At 46.7% G+C, this 14,124-nt stretch overlaps 1 protein-coding gene across 1 annotated transcript; it reads right to left on the bottom strand.

Annotated features, from left to right (window-relative positions):
- Positions 1 to 287: 287 nt before the first annotated feature.
- Positions 288 to 7,282, bottom strand: LOC112613519 (putative zinc finger and SCAN domain-containing protein 5D). Its single transcript, XM_025369110.1, has 5 exons — positions 7,248 to 7,282; positions 3,332 to 3,572; positions 2,347 to 2,550; positions 1,309 to 1,459; positions 288 to 1,042 (listed from the first exon to the last, which is right to left on the bottom strand). The coding sequence occupies exons 1-5, from the start codon at positions 7,280 to 7,282 to the stop codon at positions 288 to 290; spliced, it is 1,386 nt and encodes a 461-aa protein (XP_025224895.1).
- Between the last annotated feature and the right edge of the window lie 6,842 nt (positions 7,283 to 14,124).

Raw genomic sequence — 14,124 nt, 5'->3', positions numbered from 1 at the left:
TTGAAACACAAATTTCTCCAGGCATTGTGTATTTAATCTGGACACCCTACTTTGACAATTTTACTTTACAGCAAAACAGTGGGTAATAGCATGTCAATCAGAAGGCTCAGTTTTTTGTTATAACAGCAACACAAACCCAATAGGCATAATGAAACAAAACAAAACTCGGTGGGGAGAATGAATATTTCCTCGGACATCCTGGCGATTCCTACCTAGGGCACTCCCTCTGTGTGCTGGGCGGTCGTGCACCTATGTTATCTAATAACATCAATGAAAAATCATCCTTCTCATTCTCTGGGTGCAGTGGTTTCTGGATGTGTTTTCTGGTGGTATTTTAACGTTTCAGGCCGACGAAAGGCTCTCGAACACTTGGAACACTGATAGGGTTTCTCTCCGGAGTGGATGAGCTTGTGCTCATTCAGGTTCTTTCTGTAGGTGAAAACTTTCTTGCAGTCTTTGCATTTGTAGGGCTTCTCTCCTGTGTGGCTCCTCTTGTGACATTTCAGGGAGAACCTCCTGTTGAACCGCTTGTGGCAGACGTCGCATGTGTAGGGCTTCTCACCAGTGTGGATTCGCTGGTGAACGCGGAGGTCTGAGAGCTGCATGAAGCACCTTTCACAGACGTTACATTGAAAAGGTCTCTCTCCTGTGTGTGATCTCTTGTGGATGACTAGCTTGGAATTACACATAAACCTCTTATTGCACACACCACATGCAAAGAGCAGCAGTTCCTTGGCTTCTTGGCCAACAGGCTGACTGCCTGCACCCGCAGGGCCTGGGGAATGAACTGGGTTGATCCCAGCTTGTCCCAGGGATTCTCTGTTGCCCACAGGTGTGGCTCCTCCTTGAGGTTCTTCTTGGGAAATGGAGGTGGCGTCTCGTTTGCTTCTTTTGGGACCTCTGAGATTCGGAGCCTCTCCTCTGTTCCTGCTGTGAGTCGAAGCTTCTCTCTCCACAACGCAGGCAGAAGGTGTGTCGGCATCCGCATTTTCCACAGAGGCTCTTTTTGGGGGTTCCTTCCCCTCCTTTGCTGCCACCACACCTGCTGGAAGAAGGGATTCCACACACAACAGTTAATAACGCGCATATTCAATACACCAAACTCGTTGCAGCCAAACACTGACCTTGGCTGACAACTTCCCCTCAACCTCAAGACTAAGACATTGGACCGTAGGTCTCTGGAGAGTGGGGGGTGGAGAGGCTTTGGCAGCTGAGTGCCAAGTCCCCAGACATGATAATGCTGGGCCCCCAGACCCATACCCAGGAAGAGAGGAGCTAATATTTCCGGGTCCAAGTCTTCATACTCACTGGGACCGTTTGGAAGCTGAGGCTCTGGGGATGTAAGTCCTGGGTTCTCCTCCCTGTCTATGTTCAGACCCTTCTCCAAGGTCGGCTTGGGTCTCAGAGTCTTTGGACCTCCTTTCATGACAATAGTCTCTGGCAGTAGGAAGTCCTCCTCCTGACAACGGAAAACCAAGAGCAATGACTCCGCATCTAAACTGCAGGAAGCACAGACACGTCTGTCCCCTCCTGACTGGATGCACCAACTCTTCTAATGACACAGGTGTGGAAATATGTGCAGACTTCCTGTGGACCACCCCCTCACCCCCAGTAAACATCACTGCCTCATGTCTGAGTCTGTCCCTAATCTGCACCTTCCATATTCTAAATCAGCTCCTGTGCCTGGTGTTTTTCACCCTTTGGTTCTCTGAGCATATTTCTTCCCTCTGTGCCAACGTCTCCCTGCCCCTGAGGCTGGAAGGAGCATGACTCTAGGTGGAGGCCGCTCAGCCCTGGCACCATTGGCATTGCAACTGCATCACCCTCCTGGAGGGGGCGCTCCTGTGCAGAGCAGAGACCCCGCCTCCACCCTCTAGATGCTACTAACACCCCACCACCCCCAAGAATGCCAAACAAGAACGTCTCCAGACATGGCCATGTGTCTGGAAAGGCAAAATCACCCCAGTTGAGAAATATTCCTCAAATTAAGAAATCAACAGTCTGAGACAGTAGGTTCCTTGCTGAATGACTTCATGAAATGTCTTTGTGGAAACTAGGTGGAAAAGGGATCTTCAGTTCATTCATCTGTGCCAACTGCCTCCCTCACTTCACTGAGACCATCTCTAACCCCTCACCCTCAATGCTAAAAGCTCTCATGGTGGAGAGAAAAGTAGATGTAGCTTCCCTCTCTGTGATAGCTCAGGAATGTCTAAGTATGTAACACATACATGGGGAATGTCTCTATTCTTGTCCTGTGCCAAATCTGTCAATCAGTCCAGTGGACACATGATTTCCTCCTATTCCTTCTCCCACCTCTGCCCAGACACCAAGGCCTCACACACTCACCTGCCTCCTGGACAGCGCAGGGACCCTGGGCAGGGTCTGCAGCTCTTGGCGGGCCTGGCCTTCCCCCGGACGCATCTGGTTCACAGAGGAGGCCCGCTGGCTGGACATGCCTCTCGGATCATCCCTGACACTGGCGGGGCCTTCAGCCATCTCAACATCTGAGTCCTGCATAAGATATTCCTTTCCGTGGAAGGTGGCTACACACTGTAGAGGGAAAAAAGACAATCAGACTCACTATGAGAACCTGAAAGTAGTTCTCATATTCCCTGGGTCCTACCATAATGTTCACATTGACTGTAATTAATGTTCAAATCTGCCTTCCCGATGCAGAATCAGCTCTATGGACACAGCAATCCTGTCTGAATGTTTTTCTTCTCTAGATAAGTACATAAATATGAGTCCTTTGGATGAAAGGGTCTCTAAACCAAAGAGAAGGCAAGGAGAAATATTCTGGGTGAATCCCACTCAATTGGCCGATGGCAGCTCACCTTGTGTTGGAACTTAGGGGTTCATTTGGGGACCTGGAAACAGATCCCTGGATCTCTGATACCAACCACTTTCCCTGCCTCAGGATGGGACTTCTGGGCCCCCCTTCAGTTCACCCTAATGCCTCCTTCCCTACGTTCCAATGTCTTTCTTTCATGTTGGCCTCACACAGTGTGTAGATCCCTGTATCCCCTCTGCCTGTCCATCGCCTACACCAGGAATTGGCCATCTCAGCACAGCTGACATTTGAATCTGGATGATTATTTGTCATGGTCGGTTGTCCTGAGCTTTGGAGAATACTTAGCAGCATCTCCTGTCCTCCCCCTTGTGACAAGCAAAACTGTCCCCAGACACTGCTATGTGTCCCCGATGGGCAAACTCTCCTTTACTTGGAAGCCCTGAGCTAGAGCAGCCCCTCGGGTCCTCCCCAGTCCAGATGCACCGTGCAGCCCCCATCCCAGCTCCCCTTCCCTGAGCCAATCAGGAGGGTCCCACTCACCCATTTCTTGGGTCTTCTGTTATTTCGTAGCAGGTCCTCCAGGTCTTTGCAGCTCTGCACGTTGTTCACCTTGACTAAGACCTGGAGCTCCTGGGGCATGGAGATCATGAACTGCTCCATCACCAGCATGTCCAGGATCTGCTCTTTGGTGTGGAGGTCGGGCCTCAGCCACAGATGGCACAGCTCAGTGAGTTTCCTCAGAGCCTGGATGGGGTCCGACTCCTTCGGGCAGCTGAACATCCTGAAGTTCACGTGAGAAATCTCAGGGTCCACGTCGTGATTTCCAAGTTGAGTTTCTGAGGATGCCATAGACCGTGGCAGCTCCAACCCAGGTCTGTTGCAGGGTTCTCTCAGACGCCATGAGGATGTGCAATTTGCAGCCATATCTAATGGAGAATATTCCAATCAGTCTCTGAGAAAGCTCTTCCAGTAGCTGGTGTCTAACTGAGACCTATCTACCCAGGCCTCCTTTGGTTTTCCTCAGTAATAGATTTCACTGTTCAGAAGTCTGCAAAAAAAAAAAAAAAAAATCATGAGCCCGATCACTTTAAGCTTCTAGTCTATCCACCCATCCCTTCCAAAACCCTCATCCAAATCCTGGACGCCACTTCAGCAGCATCGAATTCAGCACAGTGGAAATCAGCCCACCCTGTTATTCTTCCAGTGTCTACACCTGACTGTGTGTTCTGATTTAAAATCTTAATGCGTCCCTGGATCCTGATCTCCAGGAAATCATTGTGCAGAAGTGGAATCAGTTGTTTTTTTTTCAGTTGGAACAACATGGTTCCCAACTGTAAATTAAATAGGATAGTTATGTAAAGCTGCTAAAATCTGATGCAACAATAACTTAAGTTCTTCACGTTTGCCTGTCCAGACAAGATCCGAGGTAAAGCCCTTCATCATAATTATGCACAAAGATAGAGAAAAATAGTTACAACCTACAGTTTTCCCCCAACACCTTTTCTTGTTAACCCCAGGACATTTGTTTGCTCCAGGGAAGGGAGAACTTTAAGTAATCATAAGAGAATTCAAGTCCTACACAGATATTGTTATTTTTGTAAAATGCACATTCATAAATTTCATCTTTTTTACCCTCTTCAAGTGCACAATTTCTTGGCACTAAGACATGCACCATGCTGTGCAACCATCACCACTGTTTAGTTCCAGAATTATCAGGCCAAAAGGAACCCCATCCCCATCAGTGATCACCCCCTGCCCACCCACCCCAGCAACTGGCAATCACTAATCTACCTTCTGTCTCTAAGGGTTTCTCTATTCCTAATCTCATCTCAGAAAATGGATTTAAAGTCTAGTGCTCTATAAAATGTTCAGGAAGTGAAGTAATACAATAGAAAGATTTTTTGAGGCCGGGCGTGGTGGCTCATGCCTGTAGTCCCAGCACTTTGGGAGGCTGAGACGGGAGGATCACTTGAGGTCAGGAGTTCGAGACCAGCCTAACCAACATGGTGAAACCCCATCTCTACTAAAAAATACAAAAATAGGCAGGGTGTGGTAGCATGCGCCTGTAATCCCAGCTACTTGGGAGGCTGAGGCAGCAGAAACACTTGAATCCGGGAGGTGGAAATTGTAGTGAGCCGACATCACGCCATTGCACTCCAGCCTGGGCAACAAGAGCGAGACTCCGTCTCAAAAAAAAAAAAAAAAAAAAGAGAGAGAAAACGATTTTTTGAAATTTGGTTCTAAATGTAATTTCATTAGGCAGGAGTCACTGTGTGATAACTCTCCAGGCATCAATTATCCAAGTTCAACAGCTATGAGAACGCAGCCCTGCCTTCCTAGCCACAGGTGGGGAAAGCAACCTGAAGGTCTTCAGAAAGAAGAAAGAATTGACAGGAGGGTCTCAGGAAAGGTCACTGGAATCCCGAAGGATGGGAACCCTATGCTTCCTGGAAGGAATCTGAACAAGTGCAGAACAGAGAGACAGCCAGGGAGACAATCGGCAGAGGGGGAAGACAACCCAGGAGACAATATTCGCAAATCACACATCTGACAAGCAGTTCCTATGCAAAACATTAGCAACTCAAACGACTCCATAGCAAGAAAACACATAACCCACTAGAAGGAGGGCAAGGCGCCTGTGTGGACATCTCAGATGAAGACATGTGAATGGCCAGCAGGTCTAGGAAAAGGCGTTCATCATCGCTCATCATCAGGGACACGCAAATCCAAACCACAAGGCACCCCTCACGCCTGCTAGAGCGGCGGTTCCCAAAAAGACACATGGATCGAGTGTTGGTGAGGATTCGGAGGAGAGGGATCCTCTGCGCCCTGTGTTGGGATGTAAATTAGTGCAGCTGATACGGAAGACAGTATAGAAGCGCCTCAGAAAATCAAAAGTACGACAACTGCATGATCCGGCAATCCCGCTCCTGGGCATGTATGCAGAGGAAAGGGAATCAGGACGTGGACTCCAAAACAGTGACACTCTGGAGGGACAGAGGGAGGGAAGATTGAAAACCTATCCATCGGGTACTCTCCTCACATCGGGGGTGATGGGTTCAGTCATACCCCAAACCTCAGCATCACTCAATATACTCATGAAACAAGTCTGCACAGGTACCCACCGAATCTAAAATACAAGTTAAAATCACTTTAAAATTAAAAAAGAAGTAGATGATATAAATAATAATTTTTAAAACCTAGTGGACTCACAGTAGCAGTTAGTAGAATGTGGTTACCAGGGCTGGGGTGGGGCTGGGGAGATACAGGTCAGAGTACAAATTTCAGTAGAAGAAATGAATTCAAGAGAATCCGACATGGTGCCTTCAGTTCATAACAATGTATTGTATACTTGGAAATTGCTGAAAGAGTAGATTTCAATCAAGTACTCTCACCGCCGAAAATGATTAGTACATAAAGTAAGGCATATGGATATTAGCTCAATTTGGCCATTTTACAGCGTTTATATCCTACAAAGCACATTATGCCGTACACCACAACTACATACAATTTTTAGTTTTCAATTTGAAAGCAAATTAATTTTTTTTTGAAAAAAGCATACAAGTATGAGAGAGAAAAGAGCCTAAGATTCTGGATTTTAAAAAGTGGCTTTGCCACAGGGTGCCTGCTGCTGCTCGGGAGGCTGAGGCAAGAGGATCACTTGAGCCCAGGAGTTTGATAACAGCCTGGGCAACGTAGTGAGAGCCTGTCTCTTGAAAAAGTGGTTTCATGTTCCTAGAAATCGCCGTGTATTCACTCTCAGTTCTTTTCCCATTAAAGCAAGCAATGGAACACGGGAAAAAATACAGGCAGGTACGCAGGTTAGTATTCAATTCTGGGAGTATATAGCACACAGGACACCCAGGTAGGGACACTTAGCTCAGATTCTCATTGGCCTAGTAGGTTGATGCCCATTCATTAATGGCTTGATTTTACCCTGTGGAAAGGGAAAAATCCAGTGACACTTTTTAACAAGTGGTGTGCGGCCGGGCAAGGTGGCTCACGCCTGTAATTCCAACCGTTTGGAGGACCCAGGTGGGATGATCGCTTGAGCCTAGGAGTTCAAGACCAGCCTGTGCAACATACCGAGACCCCAGCTCTACAAATAAATTTAAAATGTAGCTAGGTCTGTTGGCAGGTAGGTGCCTGTCGTCCCAGCTAGTCGGGAAGTGAAGTCCCACCAATGGCTGGAGACAAGGAATTCCAGCCAGCCTGGGCTATGAGCAAGACCCTGTCTCTAAAATGTAACCTACCCACGAAGAGAAAGTTAATATTATTCCTCGTTTACAGAAGGGTTGCATAACAAGCCAGAGCTAACGATGGGGTGCAAAGGAGACCCGCTGCCTTCACGAGGTCTCCAAGCAAATGCATGAGAAAATAAACCCAAATCTTTCTGAAACCAACCCCCCTGCACGCCAGCTCCTAAACCCCGCAGACATCGCCGCTGGACACTTGCCTCCTTCCCGCCTTCTGCCTCCAACCTCCTTGCATCTGGGATGCGCTCTCCAACTGGCCTGGAGCTGAACTGCGTCTATTTATGGAGAAGCGGAGGGACTCCAGGCCCCGTTTCCTGTTCCCTGCGCCGCCCCATGATTGGTTTAGGGCCATGTAATCCATTTTAGGTGATCAGCGTTGATTACATTTCCCAATAAAACTCCACCCATAGGAAATTAATGTATTAAACATGCCTACTGTGCAAAAAACAGGTTTTCCCGCTCTACTCAATTATTTGTCATATTGCTGAAGTATTTGGAGACCTCAGAAAATATAGATCCGCAAGGGATTTTTTGTTTGGTTTTGTGGGGTTTTTTTTTCTTTTGATTTTTTTTGAGACAGCGTCTCACACTGTCCCCCAGGCTGGAGTGCAGTGGCGTGATCTTGGCTCACTGCAACCTCTGCCTCCTGGGTTCAAGCGATTCTCCTGCCTCAGCCTCACGAGTAGCTGGGATTACGGGTACACAGCACCACGCCTGGCTAATTTTTGTGTTTTTAGTAGAGACGGAATTTCACCATGTTGGCCAGGCTGGACCTCGTGATCTGCCCGCCTCGGCCTCCCAAAGTGCTGAGATTACAGGCGTGAGCCACCGCGCCTGGCCCTAGGTCCGCAAGTTTTAATCACTTTGGGTCCCCTCGTGCCACCCAGACAGTAATATCCTAACAACTAAAGTAAAGGACATGTTGAGAGTTGTTGGATTAATATCAAACCAGTGATGTAATCCAGTTTAAGGAAAGCCTTTCACATGTGAATGTCACGATATTGAAAAATACAGTCATTGCTGGTCTATAATAAATATTAGTGATAATTATTTACTTTTCTTTTTCGAACTCTTGGAATTCACACGGGAAAGCTTTGCTTTAACTAGTCTAAATCATTGGTTTGGTATCAGCCAACCTACCCTTAGGTAAAAACAGTGGGAACCAGAGAAAGGCACATGCTCCCTACTTTGCATTCACTCCAGGACGGTGCGAGGGTGGTTTATAGATACACTGAGGGTCCTGTGGGGTTCCCTAGGTTTCATCCCCCTGACTGAGTCCTCTCCAACATGAAAAGCCTTAACGGTGGGTGTGAATTTTACTGCATGGATCATGGAGTCATTGTGGAATGACAAGTACTAGGCATGATTAGATTACAATTGGAGAGGTCGACAGCATCAGCTGACTGACTCACAAATCCATTCAAATTGTGGCTCATTCATTTTTAATTCAGAGTAAGCTTTCTCATCTAACATTGAAGATACATTGGAGGGCTATTAATATTACACTGATTCTGGTTTGAATCATTGGGAAATCTTAGGCAAGCCACTGAATTTCGGGAACTTCAAACTCCCTGTGAATAGAACCAGGGAATTATCACCTTCCTGATATGCTGTTTTGAAGATGAAAAGAGACTGTGTCAGTAAAGTGCCCGACACAAGGTCATTTTGCCAAAAAGTTCGGGCACATGTTTCCTGATGCGTTTTCTCATAGTTTGTGATATTTTTCCTTGTTAATAACTGAAGTGTTGATGGTGAGTCAGAGTTCAGAATGGAATTATTAAGGGGAATGAACTGGAATCTGCCTAAAACCACCATCTACCTACCCAATTCCCTCAAATCTTCTCCTCTTGGAACATGTAATCTGTTCCCATGAAGAATGTGTTTGTCATTTTGGTGGGGATTGTGATAGGTCTGTAGATCTCTGTTAATAGTGTGGTCATTTTCACAATATGAATTCTTCCAATTAATGAACATGGAATATCTTTCCATTTTTGTGCCCTCTTCATTTCCTCTCATCAGTATTTTATAGTTTTTCTGGTAGTGATCTCCTACCCCTGTGGGTAAATTTGTTTGTTTATTTGTTTATTTTTAGAGCCAAGGTCTCACTGTGTCACCTTGGCTGGGTGCAATGGAAAACTCATAGCTCACTGCAGCCTCAAACTCCTGGGCTCAAGAGAGCCTCCTGCTCCAGCCTCCTGAGTATCTGGAATTACAGGCAAGCACCTCCACAGTTGGTTAATTAACAAACGTTTTTTGTAAAGATGGGGGTATCGCTATGTTGCCCCGGCTGCTCTCCAATTCCTGGCCTCTATCCGTCCTTGGTGACTAAGGTCACCATGCTGGTGTTTACATATCCCTATACATGGTGTAATCATCACTACAATCAAGTTAATTAATGTATTCATCAATTCACATAGTGACTATTTTCTTTTCATTATTTATCTAATTCGTGGGCTCAAGCAATCCTCCTGCCTCAGCCTTCCCAGTAGTGGGGACTAGGAGCGTGTGCCACGACCCCGGCTTGCTTTTTTTTCCTTTGATTTGTGTATGTGTGTCCGTGTGTCCGTGTATGTGTCCGCGTGTGTGGGTGTGTTTGTATGTGTCCATGTGTTCGTGTGTCCATGTGTGTCCATGTGTGTCCCCATGTGTGTGTGTCCATGTGTTCGTGTGTGTCCATGTGTTCGTGTGTGTTTCCGTGTGTCCGTGTGTGTCCCCCATGTGTGTGTTTCTGTGTGTCCGTGTGTGTCCGTATGTGTGTGTTTCCGTGTGTCCGTGTGTGTCCGTGTGTATCCCCGTGTGTGTGTGCATGTGTTTGTGTTTCCGTGTGTCCGTGTGTGTCCCCGTGTGTGTGTCCATGTGTTCATGTGTGTGTCCGTGTGTGTCCACATGTGTGGGTGTGTTCGTGTGTGTGTCCATGTGTTCGTGTTTCCGTGTGTCCGTGTGTGTCCCCGTGTGTCCCCGTGTGTGTGTGTGTGTGCATGTGTTCGTGTGTGTCCATGTGTGTGTGTGTCCACATGTGTGGGTGTGTGTGTCCATGTGTTCCTGTGTGTTTCCGTGTGTCCGTGTGTGTGTCCCCGTGTGTGTCCATGTGTTCGTGTGTGTCCGTGTGTGTGTGTCCACGTGTGTGGGTGTGTGTTCGTGTGTGTGTCCATGTGTCCGTGTGTGTGTGTATCTGTGGTGAAACAATTACGATCTATCATTTTTGGTTTTTTTAAATTTTTTAGACAGAACCTCACTCTCACCCAGGCGGGAGCACAATGGCACAATCTCAGGTCACTGCAACCTCCGCCTCCTGGGCTCAAACGATCCTACTGCCTTTGCCTCCCAAGCAGCTGGGAATACAACCACCATGCCTGGCAAATTTTTATATTATTTGTAGAGATGGGGTTTCACCATGTTACCCAGGCTGGCCTCAAACTCCTGGGCTCAAGCAATCCGCCGGTCTCAGCTTCCCAAATTAATGGAAGGAGCCACCGTGCCCGGCCCATGATCGATCTTCTTAGCAAATTTCAAGTATAGGATACTGTATGGATGCTCTTCAATTTACAGTGAGGTTACATCCTGATAAACCCACCGTAAAGTGAAAATATATAAGATAAGAAATGCATTTAATATTACGTCACCTACGAAACATCATAGTTTAGCCTGGCCTACCCTAAACCTGCCCCGAACACATACCTTCCCCTACAGTGGGGCAAAATCGTCCAACAGAAAACCTATTTTATAATAAAGTGTTGACTCTCTCCTGTAGTTTATTGAACACTGAACTGAAAGTGACAGTCAGCATGGCCATGTGGATCCTGCTTGGCAGTGTGCACAGCTGAAAGCACCACCGTAAAGGAGAAAAATTGTACGTGGAGCTGTCACCAGATGGAGTTGTCCACGTTCTAGGCATGTTGAACAAAGAATTGAATGAAACGCACAAAGTAACAAAAGAACAAAGCAACAAAAGACAGCACACAAAAAACGGAGTAAGGAAAGCACAGATTTATTGAAGACAATTCACAGCCTGGGAGCGGGGCTCCAGCAAGAGGCCCAAGAGCTTCCTCAATTAGGGTTTTGATTAACAAAAGGAACCCGGCAACACCCCTCGGTGCCTTTGAGAGGCCTCCCATTGGCTACACCCCATGAAGGACTGACCTGCGACCAATCAGAGGCTGACGTGGAGACTTGGCCCCACCGTCCGTCAGAGGCTGGAGTGGAGGCTTCTGTCTCGTTATCACAGGAGTGAGGATGTGGCCTGTGTGCTGCCTAATCTTGCCTAGAACTGGCTGCCTCTGCTGTTCTTTTGCTTCTACCTTAACCCCTGGTTACCCTAATTCCCTGTTTTCCTGCCTCGGAGCCATCGGAAGTCGGGGACGGTCTCTAACATTGATTACAGCCCCTAGTCGGTATAACACATCTTCAGAGCTTGTTCACTCTGCATGGCTGCAAACTTTTCTCTTTTCTTTTTATGAACCTGAACCTGGGAGCGCAGGAATTCTGTACTCTTCACGAGAACTCTTTCCTCTTCAGTAGTTTCTTCCTCCCCACTCTGTGAACCAGGAAGACCTGGAAAATGGGAACATCCTTCTTGTTTTCACTTTCCTTCTTTTTACCAATTTCTCTGCCTCATTCACTGAGGAATTGGTTGCTAGCCCACACACCTCCTCTCCTACCGACATTCTGAAATCTTTGTGAGTTCAGCATCCAGATACACAATCTCTTAAGTTATTTGTAGAGTCGGGCCTCACTACGTTGCCCAGGCGGGTCTCAAACTCCTGGTCTCTAGAAATCCTCCTGCCTCAGCCTCCCAGAATGCTGGGATTACAGGTGTGAGTTACCGTGTGTGTTCACGGTGCCTGGGCCGGGTTCCTTTTCTGCCAGCTTAGAAGGGCAGCCCCGTGACTGAATGGGATTCTGAGGATGACTCCGCAGTTAGATCCTTGTTGCAGTGTATCCCACCTGAAACGCTGCACATCTGAACTGGGGCTGTTAACACCCGTGCCAATACAGTGTGGGGTGTCTGCTTATATCTCCGGCAGAAAAAAAAAAAAAATCTGTTTTGTTTACTCACTGTATCAAAAGAAAGTCTGGGGTGAACAGTAGTTTTTTGTTTTTGTTTTTGTTTTTTTTTAATCAGCTGTGAAAAAAAGTTGCAGATCTGCAAAAAAAAGAAAAAAAAAGGAGGGTGATTTCATAGAAAAGTGAGGGACTTGGTGTGGGTAAGGTTGCTTCAAGTTGGTTTGGTACAAGAGCTTTCTAGCCATTCCTTTATATATATGTGTATATATACACACACACTTTATGTTCTAGGGTACATATGCACAACGTGCAGGTTTGTTACATATGTATACATGTGCCATGTTGGTGTGCTGCACCCATTAACTCGTCATTTACATTAGGTATATCTCCTAATGCTATCCCTCCCCTCTACCCCCACCCCACAACAGGCCCCGGTGTGTGATGGTCTCCTTCCTGTGTCCAGGTGTTCTCATTGCTCAATTCCCACCTATGAGTGAGAACGGTGTTTGGTTTTCTGTTCTTGTGATAGTTTGCTGAGAATGATGGTTTCCAGCTTCATCCATGTCCCTGCAAAGGACATGAACTCATCCTTTTTTATGGCTGCATAGTATTCCATGGTGTATATGTGCCACATTTTCTTAATCCAGTCTGTCATTGATGGACATTTGGGTTGGTTCCAAGTCTTTGCTATTGTGAATAGTGCCGCAGTAAACATACGTGTGCATGTGTCTTTATAGCAGCATGACTTATAATCCTCTGGGTATATCCCCAGTAATGGGATGGCTGGGTCAAATGGTATTTCTTGTTCTAGATCCTTGAGGAATCGCCACACTTCTTCCACAATGTTGAACTAGTTTACAGTCCCACCCACAGTGTAAAAGTGTTCCTATTTCTCCACATCCTCTCCAGCACCTGTTGTTTCCTGACCTTTTAATGATCGCCATTCTAACTGGTGTGAGATGGTATCTCATTGTGGTTTTGATTTGCATTCCTTATCTGTTTAGAAGTGACTGATCCACCCACTGCCAGGAGGGCTCATCAAACAATGGAACCATTTACCTATATGGCGCACAGCTGTAATATCCAATCATCTCCAGGTGCCAAGCATGTCCTCTCTTTTCACTGTCAACACAATAACAAGCGGAGGGTGGGGACCATTTGAAAGACAAAACGTGGACACCGTTTTTACAGATGGTGATGTTTGGACTACATGAATGTCATGACCTGACTTTCTCAACAGTCCGAAGCTAAATAGAAACAAGCAGAAATCTCATCTCCAGCCTGCCAGGCCCCATCCTGTAGGCACATGTGAGATGCAAAAACTTGACCATTGTACTAGTAGGTGGAGCTGCCATTATCTGAGTCATTGAATAGTGTTGAGACATAGAATTGAGTTGACACTGCCAACTCCTAGAATTAGGATCTAGACATTTCAGGTACGTCACTCACAGCTCCAACAAATGCCTCTGCCTTCATAGAGTAGTTTTCTGACTTCTGTTTAACATTTTCTTGGAATAAAGTCTTGGAAATAAGCCCATATAGCCAGACATGATGGCTGACGCCTGTAATCCTAGCACTGAGGTAGGGAGATTGCTTGGGTCCAGGAGTTAAAGACCAGCCTGGGTAGCATGGTGAAACTCCGTGTGCTCAGGAGTGAAAGACCAGCCTGGGCAACATGGCAAAACTCAGTGTCTACAAAAACATACAAGACAATTAGCCAGGCCTGGTGGTGCACACCTGTGGTCGCAGCTATTGGGGAAGCTGAGGTGGGAGGATTGCTTGAGCCTGAGAGATTGAGGCTGCAGTGAGCTATGATTGTGCAACTGTACTTCAGCCTGGGCAACAGAGCAAGACCCTGTCTGGGAAAAAAAAGAAAGAAAGAAAGAAAAAATAGCCCATATAGGGGAAGGGGAAGAACAAAGAGCTCAGTGAGGATCATACCAGAGTCATCCAGGTTGATGGCTGTGGCTTGCCCATGAGTACTAGTAGTTGAGATGAGGAGAGCTGGTCAGATTCTGAACTTGTTTTCAAGTTCTAAGAGAATCCTCTTTCTTTTTCTCATAGTCCTATTGA

The sequence above is a fragment of the Theropithecus gelada genome, chromosome 19 (genome assembly GCF_003255815.1).
Source record: "Theropithecus gelada isolate Dixy chromosome 19, Tgel_1.0, whole genome shotgun sequence".
Taxonomy (NCBI): Eukaryota; Metazoa; Chordata; class Mammalia; order Primates; family Cercopithecidae; genus Theropithecus; species Theropithecus gelada.
This window is presented reverse-complemented; position numbering and strand designations above follow the sequence as displayed.